This window comes from Pleurodeles waltl, chromosome 4_1, assembly GCF_031143425.1.
Source record: "Pleurodeles waltl isolate 20211129_DDA chromosome 4_1, aPleWal1.hap1.20221129, whole genome shotgun sequence".
In the NCBI taxonomy this organism is placed as follows: domain Eukaryota; kingdom Metazoa; phylum Chordata; class Amphibia; order Caudata; family Salamandridae; genus Pleurodeles; species Pleurodeles waltl.
The window spans coordinates 829,501,067-829,524,288 of NC_090442.1; the positions used below are offsets into that span (position 1 = coordinate 829,501,067).

The 23,222-nt window shown below is 43.3% G+C and overlaps 1 protein-coding gene across 2 annotated transcripts in view; it reads right to left on the reverse strand.

The window, feature by feature from the left end:
• TBC1D15 (TBC1 domain family member 15) overlaps window positions 1-23,222 on the reverse strand; it is a 439,633-nt gene that overhangs the window by 141,239 nt on the left and 275,172 nt on the right. For both annotated transcript variants that reach the window (XM_069229563.1, XM_069229562.1), the window contains 2 exons: window positions 11,210-11,304; window positions 10,597-10,713 (listed from right to left, as the gene is read on the reverse strand). In XM_069229563.1, coding sequence (XP_069085664.1) covers window positions 10,597-10,713; window positions 11,210-11,304 — 212 coding nt within the window. The remainder of the gene's footprint in view (window positions 1-10,596; window positions 10,714-11,209; window positions 11,305-23,222) is intronic.

A 23,222-nucleotide genomic window follows, 5' to 3' on the forward strand; every position in this document is an offset into this window, starting at 1 on the left:
TGACAGAGTTTATAACAAGCCTCACCTTACCACAATTGAAGGAACTGGCTGCACAAGAACTAGACCTGGCTCTTCCAAAAGAGGAGATAAGGAGACGGGCAGTGGTGGCTTCCCAAAAGAGTTTTACCATGCCTACACAGCAGATATTACCCAACATTTATTGGAGGTTCATCTAGAGGCGAGGGCAAGTGGGGTCCTGCCTCCATCCATGACAGAAAGATGTATCACAATGATACTGAAGCCGGGTGCTAATCCCTCAGACCCATTTTCATACAGTCTCTACAATGATTAACACAGATACAAAGGCCCTGGCACTTCAGCTATGACGAGTGATCTCGAGGTTGGTACATGTGGACAAATGTGAGTTCATACCTGGTAGGAACAGAACCATGAATTGGAGATGGATAATGCATGTAATAGCAGACTCTCAGGATGAGCTGGTGGTAGTGTACATACATATAGCTAAGGCATTTGACATTACAGATTGGCAGTATCTCAAGAGTATACTGGAGGCGATGGGATTTGGACCTCAGTTCTCATCATGGATCTAATTGGCATATACTGAACATACTGCCGGGGTCAGGGTTGGTCATCTGTGTTCAACTCGTTGGATGGTGGGCAGACGTATGCCGCAGGGTTGCCCGCTGGCGCCACTGCTCTTCGCTCTGGAACCCCTGGCGATCCAAATTAGGCAGCAGCTGGGAAGATGGGGGGGTTCCGGGTGAGAGATACGACTCATCTGGTGTCCCTATGTGCAGATGACACTCCTTTCTACTTTAGATCTACTAGGGAGTCGTTATCCATAATACTCCATTATTTATATAACTTTGGGGAAATTACAGGACTATGAATCAATCAGGATAAATCTCTGGCGTTCCCGCTGAGGAGCCTGGTGAAGGTGGATCCAAAAACTTTGCCACCCCTTCCATTGCAATGGGAGACCAATAGGTTTCGCTATCTGTTTTAATAATAGCAACTACTTAGCAGAAACTAACAGAATATAATATAATTAAAGTAGCAGAGGGCCTCAGAGCTTCAATACAATTCTAGAATACTCTCCCACTGTCGATGATTGGTCAAGTGGCGGTGGCAAAGATGGATTTCCTATCCTGCAGCCTCTACACACTACAGCACTCTGTTGACACTCTCCCCCAGGCGACATTTCAACACTTGCACTCACTGCTCACTACACTTATCTGGAGTGGCTCAGGAATACTTGCATCTGCCAACCCTGGATGGAGGTCTCACAGTACCAAATATAGAGGTGTATTACCTTGTATCCCTACTCCAACATGCAACGCACTGGTTTACAGAGGGGGAGAACTGGGAAAGTCACTATTAGCAGACGGGAGAGGGCCACTGCACTGCTGCATCTCTTACACTCTGTCAGCCAGACCACGGAAAGGGTGCCATACCTCATTATATATACTGCAACCTTATGGGTCTGTGACTTGCCTGCTTTTTGTACTGTAGCTGAAGCAGTAGACACAACAGCATGGAGGGAAGGGGGTGCGATACAATGGGAGACTTTTACCCTACTGACGACTTAAATTCCTTTGAGGCCACACAGGAAACATTTGCCCTGGGGAAGGGTCAGTTTCTAATACATGCCAGTATAGTTATCATAGCTAAGGAGCTGTGGCCTAGCCACCTGGCTGCCCCTCTGTCCTCACTTTTATTTCGGGTGCTGCTGGAGTTTGGGGGCAAGGGGTGGGGGAGGGGGGTTCAAGACACTTGATAACGCATTCATACAAGGCTATGCTAGCTGACAGACCAAGGACCCGGTTCCTGGCTAGAACTGCATGGGAATCAGACTTGGGGGTGCAGATTGAAGAGCCACGCCGGAGTAGGATGTGCTCACTGGTGCGTACAGTGTCTTGTAATGCGAGATTTAAACTGACCCACTTTAACTATCTGCATCATACTTATGTTACACCAGTACTGCTCCGTAAGATATACCCCACAAGGCCGAAAGAATGCCACCGCTGTCCAGAACGGACGGCATCCTTCATACACCTAGTCTGGTATTGCAACCAGTTAGGGTATTCTGGGAGACTGTGGTACATCTAGGGCCTGCTTGTGGAATACATATAGAGCAGAACCCCGCTGTTGGCCTACTGAGAGATATAAAACCATACAAGGGGCAAAAGATGAAATATATTATTCAATTATTAGCAAAGCGCAGGGTGGCTAGCACTTGGATGGGACAAACTGGACCACATGGAACAATGGAAGAGGGATGTAGTGGAATTTGCAATGTGCACTTCTTGTTGAAGGGCCGCTGTGCAGGAATATGGTAGCAGTTTCTTTGGTTCACCAGTTTCTCCCCATGGTGCTACTGTGGAGGAATGCATTATTAGTCCTGTCAGTTGTTCAATATAGGCATTGTGTGTCATGGTTTTCCCTTTTTTAACTTGCTTCAGGTTTCGTAAGTGCCCGTAGAGTTACTTCTGAGTTTTTATTTAATCTCAGTGAAAATTCTTTGTTGAGTAACTGTCAAGAGTTTAGCATGGTTGGTGTCTCACATGGGCAGTTGCCAACTTTCTTGTTTTCTGATTCCAGGCATGTCTTATGCCCTTCTTGGTTTGGGTTGATAGTTGGTCCCTTTCATGTGATCCCTTAGATGTTTCCAGCACACGAGTGGATTCTCCTCATCTCTCTGGATATTGAGACTTCACATACATTTTCAGACTGATTTTGCTGTTACCTCTTGTTCTTTCCATTGGAAAGCAATGACTTCTGGAAACACTTACTTACAGTGTATTTGTTTGGCATTTAGCACTTCCACTATTGATCGGTATTGTTTGCATTTGCTCAGGGTGCTAGTGGCCAGGTCCTGAAAAAGCACACTAATGCTTTTCTCATGTTGAATGGACTCTAAGAACTGACCAATTTCAGAATTTGCTGCTTCATCTGAAAAGACAATAATTTTGCCATTCCGTCTCTCAGTCTCACCTTTGCATCTTCCACTTCCCTTACTATACTATTTGCCCCCTTTATTGCGATATGGGAAATGTGGTCTTTTGGAGGAAAAAAATAGAAACAGCTCACAGCTACAAGTTTTCTCCTTTTTGTCCTTCTGTTACATTTCTGATTCTATTATTGTAACTTCTGGACCTGTTTTCCAGGTCTTTGTAATGCTCTGTGAGCTGTCTGACCTGGGAGTCCAAGGAGCTTAGTGACATTTTGGCTATGTCACTGATGCCTGACATGGATTGCAGAGACTGTTCTGTGTCTTCAATTCTGGTGCCAAGGTTTTGCAATATGTCTTTTTTTTATTTACTTACATCTACTTCTAGCTCAAAGTACAGTCTATGAATTCACTCTGAGAGGGAAGTATCAAAATCTTTCCTAAAGTCAGCCAGCTATGCATTTTAAAGCCTTCTTTAGAAAGCAGAGAAATATTTTTTTATTGTCATAGTATTACTGCTCATTCCAGGTTTTTCACTTGATGCAGGTCCTATGTTTTTTACAAAATGTAGAGAGTTTACTCTGCTTATGGGTCTTTCCCGGCCCGACATACATATTCCTGTAACTGGGGATATTCAATTACGTTAGGGTCCTCTGTCTTACAAAATTCTCCAATTCTCTCTGTCAACTTGGCTTGTAGTTCATTAAATTTCCACTCACTCTTGCACCCTTGAGGTGTACGCATTACTGATATTCTGTGTTCCATTTTCTTATTGTTTTGTGTCAGACTTGAGTCCATCCTTTCTAATTAGTCTTGTATATGAAGAAAGTATCAGTTTTAAGTGCACTGTTTAATACTGCTATCAGTTAATACCTTTAGCTGGTGCTCGTATCAGGATTAAAGATTCACTTCAGGACACTCACGCAACTTAGCAGAAGACTACGAATGATTCAGATCTTGGCAGCCAGACTCATCCTGATCCTCCCATGCAGAACACACATCACACATCACACAACACCTCAGAGAGCTCCACTGGTCCTCAATACAGTCAAGCTCAATACAAACTCCTCACTCAAACATTTAGGTCACTATACAACACAGGCCTCAGCTACCTGAATAGTTGCATATCATTCCATCAACCACCCAGATGAGCAAGTTACGTACCTTCGGTAACGCATTATCTGGTAGAGACTATATATAGCTGCAGATTCCTTACTTTTGAATTCCCTGGAGTCAGCTTTGAATCCGGAATCTTTTTGCTGAGCAATACCGAGTGCGCACCATTGTGTGGAATCGTTTGGATCCGCATGCGTCGTCCTGCTCCGCGTGGCCTCGTCGGCGTCATTGGAGCAGTCTGTGACGTCACAGTCACCTATAAAAGCACCACCCTGGCACCCTTACATCAGTTCTTTTATCAACAACACTTCCATGCCAAAAGCGCAGTCATGGCTAGAACCAACATTTGTCTGTACAAAACTGGGGCCCTGGAATGGGTAAGCCCTAACCCTATGAGACATAGCCACAGAGTGGGGAGGCATGGGCGGGTGTAAGGAATCTGCAGTTAGATCGAGTCTCTACCAGATAATGCGTTACCAAAGGTAAGTAACTTGTTCATCTGATAGAGACTTCTAGCTACAGATTCCTTTACTTTGAATAGATCCCGAAGCCATAACCTCCTGGCGGTGGGCTGCGGATACTACTCCTCACACAAAAATGTCGTGCTGGACTGAACAGGCAAAGTGCCTGTCTCTTTGTACCCGCCTGTCCAGGCAGTAATGTTTTGCAAATGTGTGCACCGACGCCCATGTTGCCACCTGACAGATCTCCAGGACTTGTAAGCTGCGAGCTAGCACAGTGGTAGCAGCTTTGCCCCTGGTAGAATGAGCCTGCAAGCCCTCAGGAGGCTGCTTCCTGGCAAATGTGTAGCATATCCTGATGCAGAAAACAAGCCAGCACGAAATGGTTCACTTCTGCACTACCCGACCCTACTTTGCTCCAACATACGCCACAAAGAGTTGGTCATCCACCCGGAACTCCTCTGTGTGGTCAGGGTGGAACGACAACGCTCTTTTTGGGTCCAGTCGATGAAGTTGCTCCTCTTCTTTAGAGGGATGCAGGGGAGCAAAGAAGGTGGGCAGGGTGATGTTTTGACCCAGATGAAATGGGGTCACCACCTTGGGGAGGAAAGAGGCACGAGTTCTGAGAACCGCTTTATCCGGATGGATAGTTAGATACTGTGGCTTTGATGACAGGGCTTGCATCTCACTCACTCTCCTGGCAGATGTTAATGCCACTCAGAAAGCTGTCTTGATGGTGAGCAGCCAGCGGGGACAGTTATGCAAAGGCTCGAAAGGAGCACACATAAGAAATGTAAGGACAAGACTTAAGTCCCATTGAGGCATAATAAAGGGCATAGGGGGAAACATATGTACAAGCCCTTTGAGGAAGCTACGTACAATGGGAGATTTGAAAAGAGAAGGCTGATGAGGCAGCCGCAGAAATGCCAATAAGGCAGAAAGATAGCCCTTGAGAGTCCCCAAGTCAGAACCCTGCTGGGCTAGAGAAAGAATGAAGAGAAGAATATCAGAAAGAGAAGCAGAGACAGGGTCAATAGACCTTTCTGTACAATAATATACAAAGCGTTTCCAACAGCAGGCGTATACCGTTTTAGTAGAGGGGCGCCTGGCAGCCAAAAACACTTTACAGACTTCGGGAGGAAGGTCATAAACCATCACCTGCCGCCACTCAATTTTCATGCATGAAGGTGCAGAGTTGACAGGTTCCCCTGCTGCTGCAACAGAAGATCCTCTCGAAGGGGCAGCCTGATTGGAGGATTGTTGTTTATTTTGAGTAGCTCAGGATACCAGATTCTCCATGCCCAATCCGGAGGTCTTGGGTGTTGGGGAAGAGGGGGGCTGGGTGGTGGCCGACCTCTGGCTAGACCCTCTAGGTCTAAAGGTACCACGATCGCGTCCTGGCACTGGAAGTCGTGATGCCAGAGGATGGTGGCTAACCTGTGGTTGGTGTGGTACCACACCCCTCCCAAAGCCTTAAAAGGGGCGATAGGCACATTGCTGGCGAATGGGTGCTGAGAGGCCCAAGGGTCTAGCTCGAGAATCCTTAAACCGCTAAAGTGCAGAGTCTGCCTTCTCACCAAAAGGGCATGAGACATCAAAAGGCATCTCCATCAAATTCGCCTGGACATCCCCCAAAAAGCCAGTGGTATGCAGCCAGGCGTGACATCGAAGGGCCACTGTTGAAGAAATCGCCCTCCCCAGCGAGTTGGTTGTGTCCAAGCCACACCTAATGGTCAACTTGACTGCATCTCTCCCATCCTTGACAGCTTGGCTGAGAGTGTCACGTACGCTGTCTGGGACCTGGGACAGCACCTGTGCCACCCTATCCCATAAAATATGGGAAAACGTCTCAACAGGCAAGAGGTGTTTACCGACCTCAATGCCAGGCTGGAGGAAGAAAACATCTTCTTCCCAAGTTGGTCCAGCCTCTTGGATTCCCTATCCAGGGGAGAGGAAGGGAAGGCCCATCAAGCTCTTCGGGGTGGGGTGTTGGGTGAGGAAACTAGGGTAATTTGGAGATGGTCGATGGGGGCGGCCGATTGTCCTATTCACAGGAGCCCCTGTGCTGGGTTTGAACCACGTCCCCAGTAGGACATCTCTAAGGGCTTCATTGAAGGGTAACATGGGCTACGATGCAGCAACCCCCAGCTGACGCACCTCTGTCAAGAAATTATTCATGACTGGCACCGTAGGCAAGTCTAGGTCCACAATAGCATACGTTGCACCCTCCTCCGTAGCCACAGTAGGAGGTGAGGGCATTCCAGCATCTGGTGAAGTATCCGGTCCGCTGGCTTCCCCTAGATCCTCATAGCAGTCCTGTTGCTCCAACCCATACTCTAAAGGGTCCTCAGACCCCCTCCCACTCCTCACCTGTGTCTGGCTGTTCATAATAAGCCTCAGGCACTGATCTGGGCCTAATCTGCACCGTTGAAGTTGGAATTGGCGTTGTACGATGTTGTTCCACCTCTGGATCATCAGGAATGAGGATGGGGCTTCCACCACCAGTAGGCACCGGTGGTGGAGGGAGCGTCGACGTCGGGCCTGGTGCCGGAAGAGGTCGACTGTGAAAAACCAGCCCCAGTCCGAATCCAGTATCAGATCCTGAGGTCCCCACCAAGTCCGAAGCTTCCGATGTCGAATCCGATGGGGCCTCCGCTGGGCCCGAAGACCCACCCGTGGGGTGAGCTCGCTCAAAAATGAGGCGCATGGCTTCATAAAATTCCTTTATTTGAACGGGGGTCGCTCCAAATGCCGGAAAGGAGGGAGAGGCAAAGTCGACCCTGGCAATGGCTCTGCGGAACTATGCTTGGAAAGTCGACGTTCCTGGTGCGCCTTGTCGGCTGACGGGAGTGGTGAAGTCAAAGTGCACTTGGACTTCTTCTTCTTGTGCCTCTTCCCCGAGTGCCCTGAGGACCTTTAGTGGGATGAAGAGGACTTGGGGCTCCTGGAGCAGTCCTGCGACCTCCTCCTTGAGCGGGACCGTGACCTCTGAGGAGTTGTGCAGACCAAAGTCGACTGCCAGGCCGCCATGAGCTTTAGTGACCACTCCCTCAAAGCTTTCGGGCCATGGCCCGCCATTTGAAGCACGACATTGAGCTGTGGTCCCTGTCGAGGCACCAGAGACATACCTGATGGGGGTCTGTCACCCACATGGCACGATGACAGGCGCACAGAATACAAAAATCTCCAGTAAAATGACAAAAAAAGGCTTGCCAAAAAAGGCAAAGAGTAGCTCGACCCGGACCTGCGCTTAACCGGTGCAAAAGGAAAAGAACTGATGTAAGCGCCGAGGTGGTGCCTTTTTAGGCGACCGTGACTTCACAGACGGCTAACCACGACACTGACGAAGCCACGTGGAGCCGAACGACACTACCTGGCACGCATGGTATTGCTCAGCAAAAAGATTCCGGATTCGAAGCTGACGCCAGGGAATTCAAAGGTAAGGAATCTGCAGCTAGAAGTCGCTATCAAAAATCTCTATTCTGCAAGGGAACTTCTCCCACAGATACACAGAAACAGAACTGGAGACTAGGCCTTCTTGTACATCACTCTTAAAACGTGGAACGACCTCCCATTACACATCAAAGCATCCTCCACTCTTCTTGAGTTCTGCAAGATGCTGAAGGCCTGCATACTTCGAATAAACCAAGTCCTAGGCACGGCTAAGCTATCACTCCTGCTCAGCACCAATATACTTTACTGGTTGAAAGTGCACTCTAAGAATTAAAGTAACATAATATCTCTCCTTGCAGTCACATTTCAGTTGCCATGCTCAGAGAGCTTCGAAGAATGTAAAGGCCTATTAGAGTGAGCCTCAGAAAACCTGAGAAATAAGCACATATTATTTAATTTGCATAATTGAATCAGCTTTTGTTTAGAAAACATGCAGATCTGTTTTCTAGGTATCTTGCTTCCATCATGAGGTCCAACGCATCCAAAGCATAAACAATGAACACGTTAACCTAGAGAAGAGCCTATATAGTACATTACATTATAAAAACATATAATAAAAAGCCATTCCCCATATCATAACTTTGGGTCAGGTTTAGTAAAGAACCCCTATGCCCACAGTCATCAAGAGAAGTAAACAACTTTCTTTGAACAACTTCACTATACTCATCTTATTGAAGAAAAACAATGCAATGAAGGTTAAGGTATTCCACTCACTCCAACCTGAGCGGTATTTTACAAGAATGAAGACGGTGCATACTGCAATACATGACACCAGAGGTCTTCCCATACCTGAAGGGGAATGAAGGCAGGTGTTGTCCTGAACTCCCTACAAATGAGTCTAGACACATCGGTTTCCACCATGTCATATCCCTGTCAAGGTAGTACATGTGAATGAGCATGAGTTGCAGTCCCTCTAGGGCTGGCCTCTTTAACCTGGGGGGGCCTTAAGTTATTCTCCAAGGTATTCTAACACTGGCCAATGTGGCTTCCACCGGCTGAAGCACACCCCTGGCCTTCATGAATCAAAAGCTGCTCTTGTGGCGTGGATAATACAGGGTCTGTGAGCCTACATTGAGGGGTATTTCTACCTTTTCTGATGCAATGAACACACAACTTGAACTGCCAAGACTACCCTTTCCAGAGTCCTGTCTAATCCTAACACCTGTCTAACCACCAGGACAGAGGCCAGCACCATTATAAGACTTGACAGGGAACTGCATTCTGCCCATATCCAAGCACATGGCAGAGGGTCTTAGAGCTACAACATTACCTCTATACTCACTTTCTGGTCTTCTCCCAGAATCCTAAGCTCTGAGTTGCTGAGCCAACAGATCTCTGGATACTCCACAGAGGTTTGGAGGACCTGGTTTGTCCACAGAAATCTGATAAGCTTCTCAAGATGTGCATAGTCTTTAACTAACATTCCTATAGACTGCCAAATGGTCTTGTTTCTATATCCTGAGGTTTAAGGGCTTCTTAGGTAGACTTTACCAAGGGCAAATCACCTGTCTGAAGATGTTCCTTCAGAGCTTGATTTGTAAAGAAAAATGTGCCGGTGTCCAAAGCTCTCTTTTGAAACGCGTGCCTACTGCATTTAAATGTGCGAGCCATCTTGGGCCTCTTTAACCCATTTACAGTCACTCCCTGCCACTTCAAATTGTAGCTTTCTACTTTCTCCCTTTGTGATGCTTTTTCGTATTTCTCTTCCTCCACATTTCCCGTATGTGTGTTTTGCTCACATACACTTTTCCTCAGCCTCATGCAGAAAACTAAGTATCGCCCCTCAAAAATAGGTGCCAGTGACCCGCATCGGAAACCACTGACTCAAATAATCACTGTGTTCCTTCCTTTTTAGCTCTCTTTTCAGTGCTTACTCATTTTTCTGGAGCATAATGATACAGGAAGACTTCAAACATGCCAATCTAACCACCACGTCTAGTTTTACTAAGTGCACAGTGGCAGCCCGGACCTTCAAACATTTCTTCAAACTATTCTTCTGATGCTAGTCGAAACATACAGTTACTGAGTTCCCACTAGGCTCCGACTAGCACTGACACTTAAGTGACCACCACAGAAGCATGCTCAAAGCTTACTCACACACTAAATAAAGCCATTTACTAATGTGGCTTAGTCACAGCTCCTAGAGAGAGGGTTCTCTAAAAGTCACTGCATATTCTCTGAGCACCACTTGTAACATTTTGCTCTTTTCCAGTTAACATATTTATGAGACCTTAGTCGTCTGTGGGAACCATTTTTATCCATCGAATACTAAAGGTGTGGCAACATGAAGCAGATCTGATGATTGTTAATTACTCTTTTTAAAGCTTTAGTACCAGAAATAGGAACAAAAGAGATACGCCTGTTTGTACTTTGCTGGCCTCTAAAATGGACAGCAACAGATATGCCCATGGTAAAATGCCTGGCCCAGAGCATGGCTACCTTATGGCATCCATGGGGAACCACGGCCATATATATCAATGATGTGCATGAATGCTGCATGTTACACTCCTTTTGGTGACGTTGCTCTGTTTCACTGAAATCAATGACTTAAAAAGAAACGGACATTGGCAATTACAACTAACCATTTCAAAATCAATCTCTGTTAGTCATCGGGACCCTCATCATTTTGGTGTGTTTGCCTTCAGCTGTACTTACCCAGATCAAAATCATACATACAGTACGTCATCAAAATGTCATGAAGCAAAATTAAGCTTGGATTATCCAGCCCTTCATAAAATGTGTTTGTTCGGTCTGTGCGATTAACGTCTTTTTCTGGGATATGAAAAAAAAACAGATATTATGCTTTTGGATTTGGAAAGGTTGCATAAAGCCAATATGCATTTAATCAAAGCAGGTACTCATTCATGCACACACATCACAGAAAAATAAAACCTTTCATGGATTAAAATGAAATGGCTACTACGCAAATGCCATTTCAAAACATGTTAAAGCAACTTTAAATATAGGACTGGGAGGAAAAGATAGCATTTTTCGAGGCTGATGTTCAGAAATGTTACCATGTATAAAAGTAATGAATTATCAGTGTAGCACAGTGCAAAATGTGATAGAAAAACGAAGTTTGCATTGCTAAATTATTTTTATATTTCAGTTACATATAAAAGCCTTTTTATTGGATCTTAAATTAATAAGTGGGTATTACAAAACAATACATACTTCATTTACTTCACTAAAAAAATGCTACTCTGTGCTTTATTTCTGAATGAAGCGTAAACCAAATGCAGCCATAGCTGCCCCCAAGAAAACTTACCTATCAGACTTTTAAAATCTTTAAATCTTGTGTTTCGGTCCTCTTGTTCTACACTCACTGATTTCCACTGAAGTTTCATCCGGAAGTACTCATCTCTAAAAGGTAGGAATTAATTTTAAACCAAAAGAATACGCACTATATCAGATGTATTTTAACTTCCGCAACCTAAATTAAATAACCAATCCATACAATAATATGCTGCCATACATCATAACCAACCCCGGTTAATAACAACAATCTTAGAATGATTAAACATTTTAAGACGAATTCATAAATATAGTACCATAAAAGAAACAAACATTTTAAGACACTTTCATAAATGGATACTACTTCACAATATGTAATCACTAACCAAACATATCAGAGGGTCAAATTCTCTGCAACATGTAGATGATGCTTATTCATTATACAACATACATCTAGTTTCTAGGCATAACGTAAAATAAGATGCATCCTTGTTTCGGCATCACTCTGGCACACTTGCCATTGACTCACGTTTGTCAGCATACAATAACATGAACAAACTTTTCTCAGCATACAATAAGCAAGGGCAGCACCTCCATTAGGGCGGTGGAGCGTTATTCCCCCTACGCCCTGCCAGCAGCGGCAGCTGCAAACCTTTTCCCTTTTTGGGAAAAGGGGTGGAGCTCGGGGTGATGAGCCTCGGGCCGGCCAAACACACGTGTGCAGTGGGCTCTCTACAGCCCAGCAACCTAGTTGCTGGGCTGGAGAGAGCCTGCACAGGCTCCCAGTGTGCCTGGGAGCACCCCGGCTGGGCGCTCCTAGCCAATCCTGACGCTGCTATAAGCAGCGTCAGGATTGCCGCAGGGCCTGTTCCTGCAGAGGAGCGAGAAGAGCAGGAGGAGCGGATGGAGTGGTGGCAGCGGCAGAGGTAAGTGGTTTTGGTTTTTATTATTTTAAATTTAATGCCCCCAGGTGCCGCCCAATTCCAATAACATGCACAAACTTAGTTAACAAAATAAAGCTCCTTATTTCAGCGGAATAGAGAGAGATCACTAAGTAAAGCTGTAGAATATTGTACTGCATTGATATGCGCAAATCCTTTTTACTTAAAAACAAAGCAAGCGCTACGCATGTCTTTTTACGTGACCTCATTATTCTTCAAACCCAGATAAGAGTACTGTAAAAAACGTGGATAACCACAACTGCCTCACACCATTTATTAAAAAAAAAATAATCCCCAGCTCTGTCTCGTCAAAAATGTCCATTCTTACTCTTCTTCACTAGCACTAATGCATTGTGCTGTATTATTTTCAGTTCATACTTATCAACTTTTCAATGAGTTTGTCAACACGACTTTCCAAGATTAAATGGATTTCTTTGTTGTCATTTTTTCAAATAAATATTGGTTTATTCATGCGATCAGACTTAACACCATCAAAGTGTAAAAGCCAGATCACAAAATTTATAAGAGTTCACCTTACATGTCTATTTAAAAAAGTGAATTCTACCTGCAGCAGTTTGTAGTCTAGCAGCATTTAATCCGACCAAAAAGGCAATGTGGCAGAGCATCCCTGCATTTCACTGACCCAATTCCAGCCAAGTTTCCTACAGAAGTAAAAACCACATGTATTCCTAAATTGAAAACATGATCAACTCCTCCCTACCAGAATATATAATCCTGGATTGCCTGAAAATTGAGCAGGTCACACCACTACCCGAGAAATCAGATACTGAACAAGAAGACATAAACAACTTCCACACTGTATAGAACCTCCATTTTTTTGTGCTAAACTACTGAGGAGATTTTGTTGAACAACACCAAAAACACTTCAGCGAAGACAAACACTTTGAAGAAGCCTATTCTGGCCTTAGGTCACACTGCAGCACTGAGACTTTAATTATATAAATAGCGGATGATACATTGAGCATTTTGACAAAGGGAAATTCTACATACCCATTGTTCTGTCAGCAGTGTTTGACACAGTCTATCATGCCTCCCTACTAAACATTCAGAAAGATCATACGGACATTAGCTGCACCGTCCTGAGTTGGTTTCAGTCGTATCTGCCAGGCCCATCAAAGAAAGATCCAGTCACAAAAAGATGAGGGAGCATATTGCCTGGCATACCAGCACACAATTAGCCGACGTGCATTGTGGTAAATGCAGTGCATGATAACACTCACTTCAGCTGAAAGTCTTATTAGTATTCACCTTTGTTGGTTCCGTCAGTGCTGTGTATCTCTAGATGTGTGTTTCAGGATTGTTGTCCTTCAGTAAAGGGTAACAAGTGAAATCTGGGGAGCTGGGAATGCTGCTCACAGCATTCTCAGATTTAGTAGCACTCCTAGAGCACAAGTGCATCCCAGAGCTCTTCAGCCCAATAACGCAGCACAGAACCAAGCACGAAAGGAGGAGGGAGCGCACTACCTGGTATTCAAGCACACAATTAGCCCAGATGCACTGTTGTCAATGCAAAGCCTGATAAAATTCACTTCGGTCTGATAACACTCACTTAAGTAGAACCTGTGATCTGGGAGTGGGGGAGTGGTACTTAATCTGAGAAAACTGTGAGCAACACTACTAGCACCTCAAAATTTTACCTTTTACTCTTTACTGAAGGACAACAATCCTGAAAAATGTGGCTAGAGATACACAGCACTAGCTGCACCAACAATGGTGAATACTAAAGACTTTCATATGAACTGAGTGTTATCAAGCAGTGCATTTACCACAATGCATCTGGGCTAATTGTGAGCTGATATGCCAGGCAGTGTGCTCCAGCCTCCTCCCATCGAAGAAAGATGTTGCTATCTCTCGAGTCCCTCCCTCCTCTAGCACGGAGTAGCACAAGGATATATTCTATCACTGACAGTGTTTAATAAGGACCCCTTCAGTTCTCTCTTCAGACAACCTAAAGTCTCTTTCCATCTTCACACCAATAACATTAAGTTGATTTGAAAGTCACAAAAGGTTATTGGAGGAATGCTCGCACTACATCCCACTGGCAGCCATTGAGGGTAGCATTCCAGCCCCTCAATCATTTGCCCATCATGCCATCTAAGTTTGGACCCAACCAAGTACGAATCACTCTTGACCCTGCTCCAAAAGAAAACAGTCCAGCCTGAACTGTGAATCCATGCCCTCCCTGAAAAGGAACCCAAGCCACACACAAACCCAGTCTAATCCCATAAAATACTGCAGACCTTGAAAAGTACCCAAAGTATCTCCAGGCCTGGATGTCACACCACCAGGTCAAGCTAACGCTGCTGATAATGGCGTTAATCCTTCTACCCTAACCCTCTCTATGCCCCATTCAATGCTGGCTAGATGCCATTACTCTACTCGGCTGCAAGCCTTTCATTGTATGGCATGTGGAATTAATAAATTACTTATTCTACTGCATACTTCTGACCCAATTCCGTACCTGTTTAACTGACCCCAAGCCACAGTCTAGTGAAAGGATGTGGCTCTGAGGAGTGGACTTTTTACAAGAACGTCCAGCATGCCCAAATTGGCAAAATAAACCAAAAATTACCCTTCCACAGGACTTAGGACCTAGATACAGTACTGCCTCATGAAAGTAGGTTGGATGTCCCCATGGTGGACTGGCAGATGTCCAATGTAGGAATAATCTTAGCTAGGGCTGCAGTAGCAGCATTTGTCTAAGTGGAATGAGCTCAAAAGGCTTCCGGAAGATCTTTTTTGGAAAACATCTAAAACAGTTTGATGAAAAAGATGATCCATTGTGCTAAGGTATGTTTCTAGATCCCTTTCTTTTCTTCACACCAATGAATCCAACAAAGAGCTGTCAGGCCACCCAGTGCTCCTTAGTCTTACCTATGTAAAAAAAAGATGGTGCACCCTCCCCTATACAACAGTGATGGCCTCCCCTCACCCTTGCCCATGGATAGATGATGCAAGATTTCTACTTACAGTACAGTTTTGTTCACTGCTTCGTGCCCTAGGTTTTCTATTACTATTGGGGTGAGGTTCTTTCAGGGTTCAGTTAAGAGGATTTGTGGCATGAGAGAACTTAAAAATAAAAGTGCTGTGTAATTTGACAAAGGTGATGTAATATCTATTATTATTCTGCGATTTATGTGGCTATATGAAGTTTATATAACCTGCAATTCAAGAAGTATGAAGCCAATAAAGTATTGTAAAAAAATAAGTTAAAAAAAACAGAAACTGGTGGTGTGCTTTGAATCCAATCGGTTCAGGCTCAACTCTTCCTTAGAGGAATATGATGGAGAAAACAAGTGAAGTATAATGGACTACCCATATCAAAAGGTAAAATCCCTTTTGGAAGAATGGATGTATGACTACTAAGCACAGCCTGCCAGAAAAAAAGTAACACACCGAAGTTATGCCAATGAAGAACATGGTCTTCATAGTTAATAGTTTCAGAGTATACCTAAGAAGAGTCTTGAAAGAAGCACTCACCAAAAACATCAGAACTAAACTGAGGTCCCACTGCATCATAATGAAGGGGGAAACATATGGGAAAGCAGTCTTAGAAAATGCCTCACAACAGGTAAATTGATCGATAGGGGCTGATCAGGAAAAGGAAGAAAGGCTGAAAGAGCCGATTAGTATTCTTTAGCAGTGCCCACAGCATGCCAACCCAAAGACAAGGCAAACAAGAAAAACATGACAGTTTGCCTAAGGGAGTGTCAACCCGCTTCTCTCCACACCATGCCACAATTTAATTTGAATGTCCTGAAAGTCTACAGTCCTGAATCATATCCCATCACTTCCCACAGAGATCAAAACCTTTTAGTTGGATCTGCTCAATCTCTATGCAAGGAGTTGAATATTGTGGAGGGCTGAGTGAAGCACACTACCTTGCTTTTGGGAGAGAATATGGTCAAAGAAAGACAACGGTCAAAGTGGAGGGCATAGGTGCAAAGTTACCAAAGTCTCTGAGTCCAGTCAGGGCTTATCACAGTGAGCTGTGCTGGGTCCTGCCTCATCTTCTTCAGGATCCACAGGTTCAATAGTAGGAGTGGGAATGCGTATAAGAGGCCAAAGTCCCATTGAAGGTAAAACACGTCCCCTACAGACCCTCAAGAAGGAAACAGTAGAGTGCAAAAGGCCAGGCAAAGCTGATTTTGGCATCAGTGAAAAAGTCTATTGAGAGAATACATCACTGAGCATAGATATTCTGACTGCAAGCGGCAACAGTGATCGGCGATATAACATCTGCTGTGATTTTCTATTCTGGTGTAAAAGGGCCCTATCTTTTGGTTGCCTACCAGGTAAATTCCATGAGGAACCTACTATCCAAGCCTTGGAGCCTCCAGACACAGCTGTACTGTCCATCATCAGTTTGCCCGTAATTGAGGGCAAAAAAGCATTTAAGACCAGCAGGATGGCCCGTAGCTTCAGAAAGTTTATATGGTGCAACTTGTCCATCTGAGACCAGAGGCCCCTTAAATCCACCTCATTCAGGTGACCTCCCAAGCCCACAGATGAGGAGTCTGTCATAACTGTGAGCTCTGGAAGGGAGGAAGAGAACTGCCCACCACACTTCAGACTGCAATCTGTCCGAAGGCCCAGAGCTGCTTCATCAGAAATTAAGATGCGGTCTGAAAGGTATTCTGGGCCCACTGAGGCTGCAGATTCCATATGATGGGCCACATATGCCAACTGAAGTAAGGCAGCAGCAGAAAGCATGATGCCAATAAAACAAGAAGCCACATTACTATCAAGGATTGAAAAATGATTTTGCTTGAGATAAGCCTTCAAAGTCACCTTGTCCAGAATTGCCCTTATAAAGTAAATCATTGTGCCAGCTTAAGGTGGGATTTTGGCATTTTGCTGGAGAACCCCAGGGTAAAGGACAATGAAAGTGCCTTATGTAGATTGTCAAGACACTAGCTGTGGCAAGACATCCTCAAACAGCCAGTTATTGTAATATAGGAAAAGGATGCCAATTGGACCTTTGTGATCACCCAAGGGGTGAATGGAAGACTGAAGTGGCACACACTGAATTGAAAGCATTCTGATCTTGCCACAAAATGAAGATACTTCCTGCTGGACTGCAAGATGAGTATATGAAAGTATGGGTCCTAGAGGTTCAAGGACATAATCCAATCCTGGGAGTCCAAGGCCAACAGATCTTGGGCAAGAGTCATAATTATGAACTTCTCCTTCCTGAGACACAAGTTCAGCAACCTGAGGTCCAAAATCAGACTCAGGCTCCAGTCTTTTCAATGAACTTTTGAGAATAGCAGACCACTCCTCTCTCCCTCTCTCCCCCTCCCCCGGGTACCATCTAGATCTCACCCTTGCATGGTAATACCAGTACTTCTCTTGAGAGAATATTGGTCTAATTTGCTGAAATGTGGGTGAAACCCAGAAACAGGAGCATTTGAACGTCAAATAATTTATTTTTCTTCTATTTCTTTCTTCTTTCAATTGAATTGCACCAAATAGAAGAAGGAGAGAGAGGCAGCTGCCTCACGGCTTTGAACACAAGCCCTGTTTTTGTGTTCAGTGACAGGCATTTGGCTTCCAACTCCCTGATGGCATATGGAAGCATAAGGAGCATCTGTCGCATTACTTGGACTAATGCATGATGTGTGTTACCAAAGACAGATGCCATACAGGTTTGTGACCAACATCTATTTGTGAGACATGCAACAACATTTGTATCTTGTAATTGTTAGGGGAAGCATATCTGTTTACTGGAAAAGGGTTAAGAACAACTTCAGTGAAAAGACTGAAATCTGTAGCGGAGCTTAAAATATGTTTTAAAAGCTGCAGAAAATGAGGTACTGACATAAAGGTGGCACTTATATGCAGCTTGTTGTTTTCATATCTAGAGGTGGGACGGCTTCATGTGTAAGGCTGATGGCATCAGCTGCCAGTGCAAAGGAGCTACTGCAAGAGATCGCGATCCAATGCGGCACCTGGAGAGAATCACAAGGTAAAGAATCTACACATAGAAGTATCCGTTAGAACTCAGGCTTGAACTTTGACAAAACCTTAACACCAAGCCCTCTAAAGATCTTGCTAGGGAGGATGATTCCAAATTAGACTCATAGGAGGTCTAATGCAAGTTATTCCTGCTGATGAATTCCAAGCTGTGGTCCAGTCACTTGTTCTCTCAAGACTGAACTAGAGTAGCTCCTTGAGACTGAATTATAGTAGCTCTTTGCTAAAAGGCATGCCCAAAATTCATCTTGCCCCTCTAAAAATAGACCTCAAAACTGTAGCCCGGCTAATGTCAGATTAAAGGACAGCAGAACACATAATCAATCAGTAACACCTAAAATGACTTCCCATAGAGTAAAGAAGTGTATTTTAACTGGATGCATAGTTCACAAGGTGATGAATATCGAACCTCCATACTTCCTAGCTAAGAATCTAGCAATCACTGACAGCTCCAACTCACTCCAAAGAATAGACTCACTGTGCCTGGTAACTTCATAATTGAAAAAACTAGAGCTCTCAAAAAATATTTCTCTAGTAGTACAACCATAATCTTAAATTCCATTCCACCCAGTACCAGGATAAATCCATCATAAGAGTATTTTGAAAAGAGCTGTAAGTTCATATAATTTAGCACTTTCTACACCCCTGATGATGTGAATGTATGCCAACAAGCATCTTAAATATAACACAAATTGAAAAATTGACCTTGGGCCAGCATTTTAAAACCTACTAACTGGTGGGATCCCAGACTTCACAGATAGTCAACAAGTCCCTTATTTTATTCCAATCACATGGCTCTGTCTATTTTTAGGTCGAGCGCGCATGGGCTTTGATCTGTTGTAAGTATTGTGGGCTTTTAACCGTGCCCATCTCAAGCCTATCACTTTAATTTGTTCCTCGATTTGCCTTTCAAAACTCATTTGATGTAATTGGTAAATGCTTTACGTTTGTCCCGCTTTGAGGCTGTTTTTGTTACGCCTTGGAGACTGCCCTTGTCACACGGATTATTGCACGATTGCAGATATACTTCAGCGTGGGTGAACTATTTTTTTCCTTTTGCATCTCCCCTTTGTGCTGCATGGCGGTTAAAATGCTCATAGTGCGAACACGCACGCTCTGACAACGTGAACTCAATCAGCTGTATTGGAGAGCTGGTCATTTTGTTCACAGTTATCTAACCAGAGTAATTTCTTGTGGTTCTCCCCTTAAAACACTTGAAAGTGGTAAATGCTTTACTAAAACAGCAATCCTCAAAGCGACAGTTGCTCTCCCAGCACAGCGGGAGAGCTGATACTACAAAATTCACTGCACTCAGGAAACTCAACCCATAATGCTTTTCAGGGCATTACTTTTACAAAACAATTTTGCTCATAACTCAACCTGTAGTGGTCCTAGGGCAATGGGACTACCATCAAAATGTTCACTGCGACACCCTCTTTTCTGTCTAGGTCATCTCCGGGTCCCTATACTAGGTTAATGGTGACCCCAAAATAATAACCCAATCCACCATTCAGTGTCTTTCTAAGCGCTCTCATGTCTGGAACTTTTGTTTTACAGCTGGAATAGTTTATATTTTAAGGGTCTTGGTTGTGATATCATTGTTATAGAAAATGTGTAATGCACTGCGCCCTCTATAGGACAAATATATGTTTACACCGCATAATTTATGACCGTTTTCTTTTTGTGTGGTTATGCCCTCTTGGAGCTAACTATATAGTTACATGACCATGTTTCGTACAAATGCTATTGTCATGGTGGGTGTCCTCTATGGGCTGTTCTGAGCATTGCAGTTAACATAATGCTTTACAGGGCATTACTTTTACAAAGCATTTTTGTTCATAATTCAGCCTGTGGTGGCCCTAGGACAATGGGACTACCTTCAAAACGCTCTGCCTACATCGTCTCTGGGTCCCCACACTAGGTTAGTGGGACCCAAAAATAATAATCCCTCCCATCAATCAGAGTCTTCTAAACTTTCTCATGGCTAGGAACCTTTGTTTTACAGCTGGAAGAAGTTTTAGTTTAAAGGCCTTCTTTGTAATATCACTGCAGTAGTCCTGATAGCCCCAAAAAAACACCGTCTAGGGGCTAAGTATATATGGTTACATTGCATTACTTTCTCCACTTTTTTCATGGGGTTATGTCCTCTAGGGTCTAACAATATGGTTACATAACCCGGTTTCTTAAAAATGATATTTTTGTTATGGTGCCCTCTAGAGGCTGTTTTGAGCATTACAGTCTAATGCCAAAAGTTTATTTCTGATAAAGGTTAATATGATATTTGTATATGTTTTAATAACCTCTCCTTATTGCAATTATGACCATAATTCAGATCAGCTTAACATCTTTATTACACTATGACTGTTTGAGTGACTCTTCCAGTTTATTTCTCCTCTGTGGCTGTCTTGTGCCTTTTTTGGGGGAATTGTGTTAGCCTGCCAGCAACTCTGATGGTGGGGTGGTGAAAGTGGTATTCTATTGGAATTAGCATCGGAGATTTAAATTAGATGCTAAATGGCAAAATCTTCATTTATTGCTGCAGATAGAGAAAGAAGGTAAATTGAAGTGTTTTAGTTATATGCAGTGCTGTTGCAATTAAATAGCAGGAAAAAATGAAGTTATGAGGCAGGGTTGACTAATTTATGTGGCAAGAAAAGTCCAGCTATGAATTTACAATGACAACAGCTCTAACTCAAGCAAACGCAAGACCTATTGCATTGCAAATGCTTCTTTAAATCTCCCTGTCAAATGTTCAGTGTGCAAAAGAGCTTACTGTATATTAATTCCGTGCAAGTATATTTATGTATGCCCCTTTCTTTCATGTAAAGCACTCTGCTACCACGATGGGTGTTGTTCATGCTGTAAAAAACTGCACATAATTAAATAAATAATCAATATATGGCACAAGATATTCAAGTGTAAACAGAGTTCCCAAGTATGAATGGCATTCATAGCTTTTTGGGCTTTGCCAACTTCCACAGAAGTTCCACTGAAAATTATGAGTTTGTTTTTTTCAAATTCTAAGTTTGTTCAAAGGAATTTGTCATATGAATAGGTAGATCAAGAAGATGAGACCTTGCAGAGGTTGAAGCTCCCCATCTGCAGAAACCATTTTTGGTCTGAGAATTTATTTTTTAAAATAGCTGAATATAACACTCTAGTTGAAGAATTATGAGGAGATGGTTCTAGTACCATTTTACTCAAGGTGTTTATTTTGCAATGTGAATACATATTTTTTAATATATTATACTTGAAATTATCCACTGGCATCTCAAAGGAGGTCAAAGGTTCTTAACTCCGTGTGAAGTAATGCAATCACTCAGCTATTAGGCAAACATTCACTTATCTCTCTGTATTTCACAGAACCTCATTGTCACCCATCGCCAGATCTGGGTTCTCAGGATCTACAATGATATTCAAAGCTCTTGGATCACTTCTACAATACAACCCCTCTCTAGCAATATATGCACACCATTGGATTCACTATGCTTTAATCTGGGCAAAGCATCAAACTCCCCAAACACCAACGTCATAAGCAACCATCTTCAAATTAAGACTTTCACAATTCTGCATCATGAAATATATCAAAGTTGTACAGATTTGTATTTTCCTGTTTCTGAATACACATGATTTACATTCATTATTCTCATTCCCAATCACCTGCTCATCTCGACCACACATCATCAAGAAACCTCCTGCCTTCTCAAAATGTTAATGTTCTTACACATTTGAGAAATATGGCCTTTAGTACAACAATGAAAACAAGACAATGACCAAGAGGGGCAATTTCTGGCATTATTATGATGATTTGTATAACTATCCAGTGACATGCCTGGGTCAATGGGTGAGTGTGACTAAGATTAAGAGGATTTATTACCTCCCTTTGAGAACACATTTGGACTTTACAAAGATTGTCAGCTCTCAGCAGTTTTAAAATTGTTAGTAATGAAAACTCGGAGCAAAGATGACAGAGAAGAACAATTCTCTTTTTCTTGGAGTTCAACTGCAAGATGCTGTGCTGCAAAACAGAAGGCGCATCACACAATTCGGAGCAAACTTCAGTTGTTTTTACTAGGGCATGGGCCAAGTCAACACATAGGAGGTTCCTTTTAAGGAAAGACAAAGACTTATTTTAACCAAGCAATCTAAATTTTTTGGGGGACATGGCCTAAGTTGGTACAGTCCAACTGGTAAAATGAACCCCACAACAATGCACAACACAGCACAACTCGACACTGTACTCAGTGGACGGTTCTTCAGTTATAATACATCAACAGACTGATATTAAAGTTCAAATTGTGAAACCCACAGACCCAACCCTTGTTCTGAAACAGAAATCTCATTGCATATATTGCAGTATATTCAATCCTTCGATTTATCACCTGGTCCTACGTGGCATCACTGGTAGACAATAACTTTTCCTGTATCATCATCTTATATTGTTTTGTTCAATCAACTGATCTCTTATCACCTCCTCTCTGAGGTAATAGTAATAGGATGTGGAAGGTAATGATCCAAGTGCAGCCACATATGCATTCGGCGATTAACCAGGTTGCAGTAGTATTTGTAAAAATATTTGTATTTCAAGAAGCAAGTCCTGAGGTTGAAGGACTGAACCTGTTGAAAAATATTTTAATCACAGAGGCATACTCATAAATTTAATTTCTTCCTCCTCCTTCATTTGCATCATTCCTAGTCACTTATTCTGCAGGCAAAATATTTAGAACATTTTTACTTTCAGCCCTTAGTCTGTCTTAAAGAGCACACTTTTTTTTAATCTTGGTAGTGAATTGGTCAAGACTGATTTGCATATGGCCAGATCCAAATTGAGGTGGCAATGTATGCAAAATAACAATGGACTGGGATGTGTTCTAGGTAGTTACCAGTGGTTGAGATTAATTCAAGCATAACACTGATCACTTTTATGTATACTTCAGTGTGACACCATGTAGTGAAAATAAGTATGTTTGACCACTGACTTTGTGTTTCACCACTGTGCATATTAGTTGTTCAATGTTCACCTGTAGCACATTACATTTTGTATTCGGTTTAGCTGCCTATTGGCTTTAACGTGGCATTAGACATTTTGTATTCAGTTTAGCTGCCTAT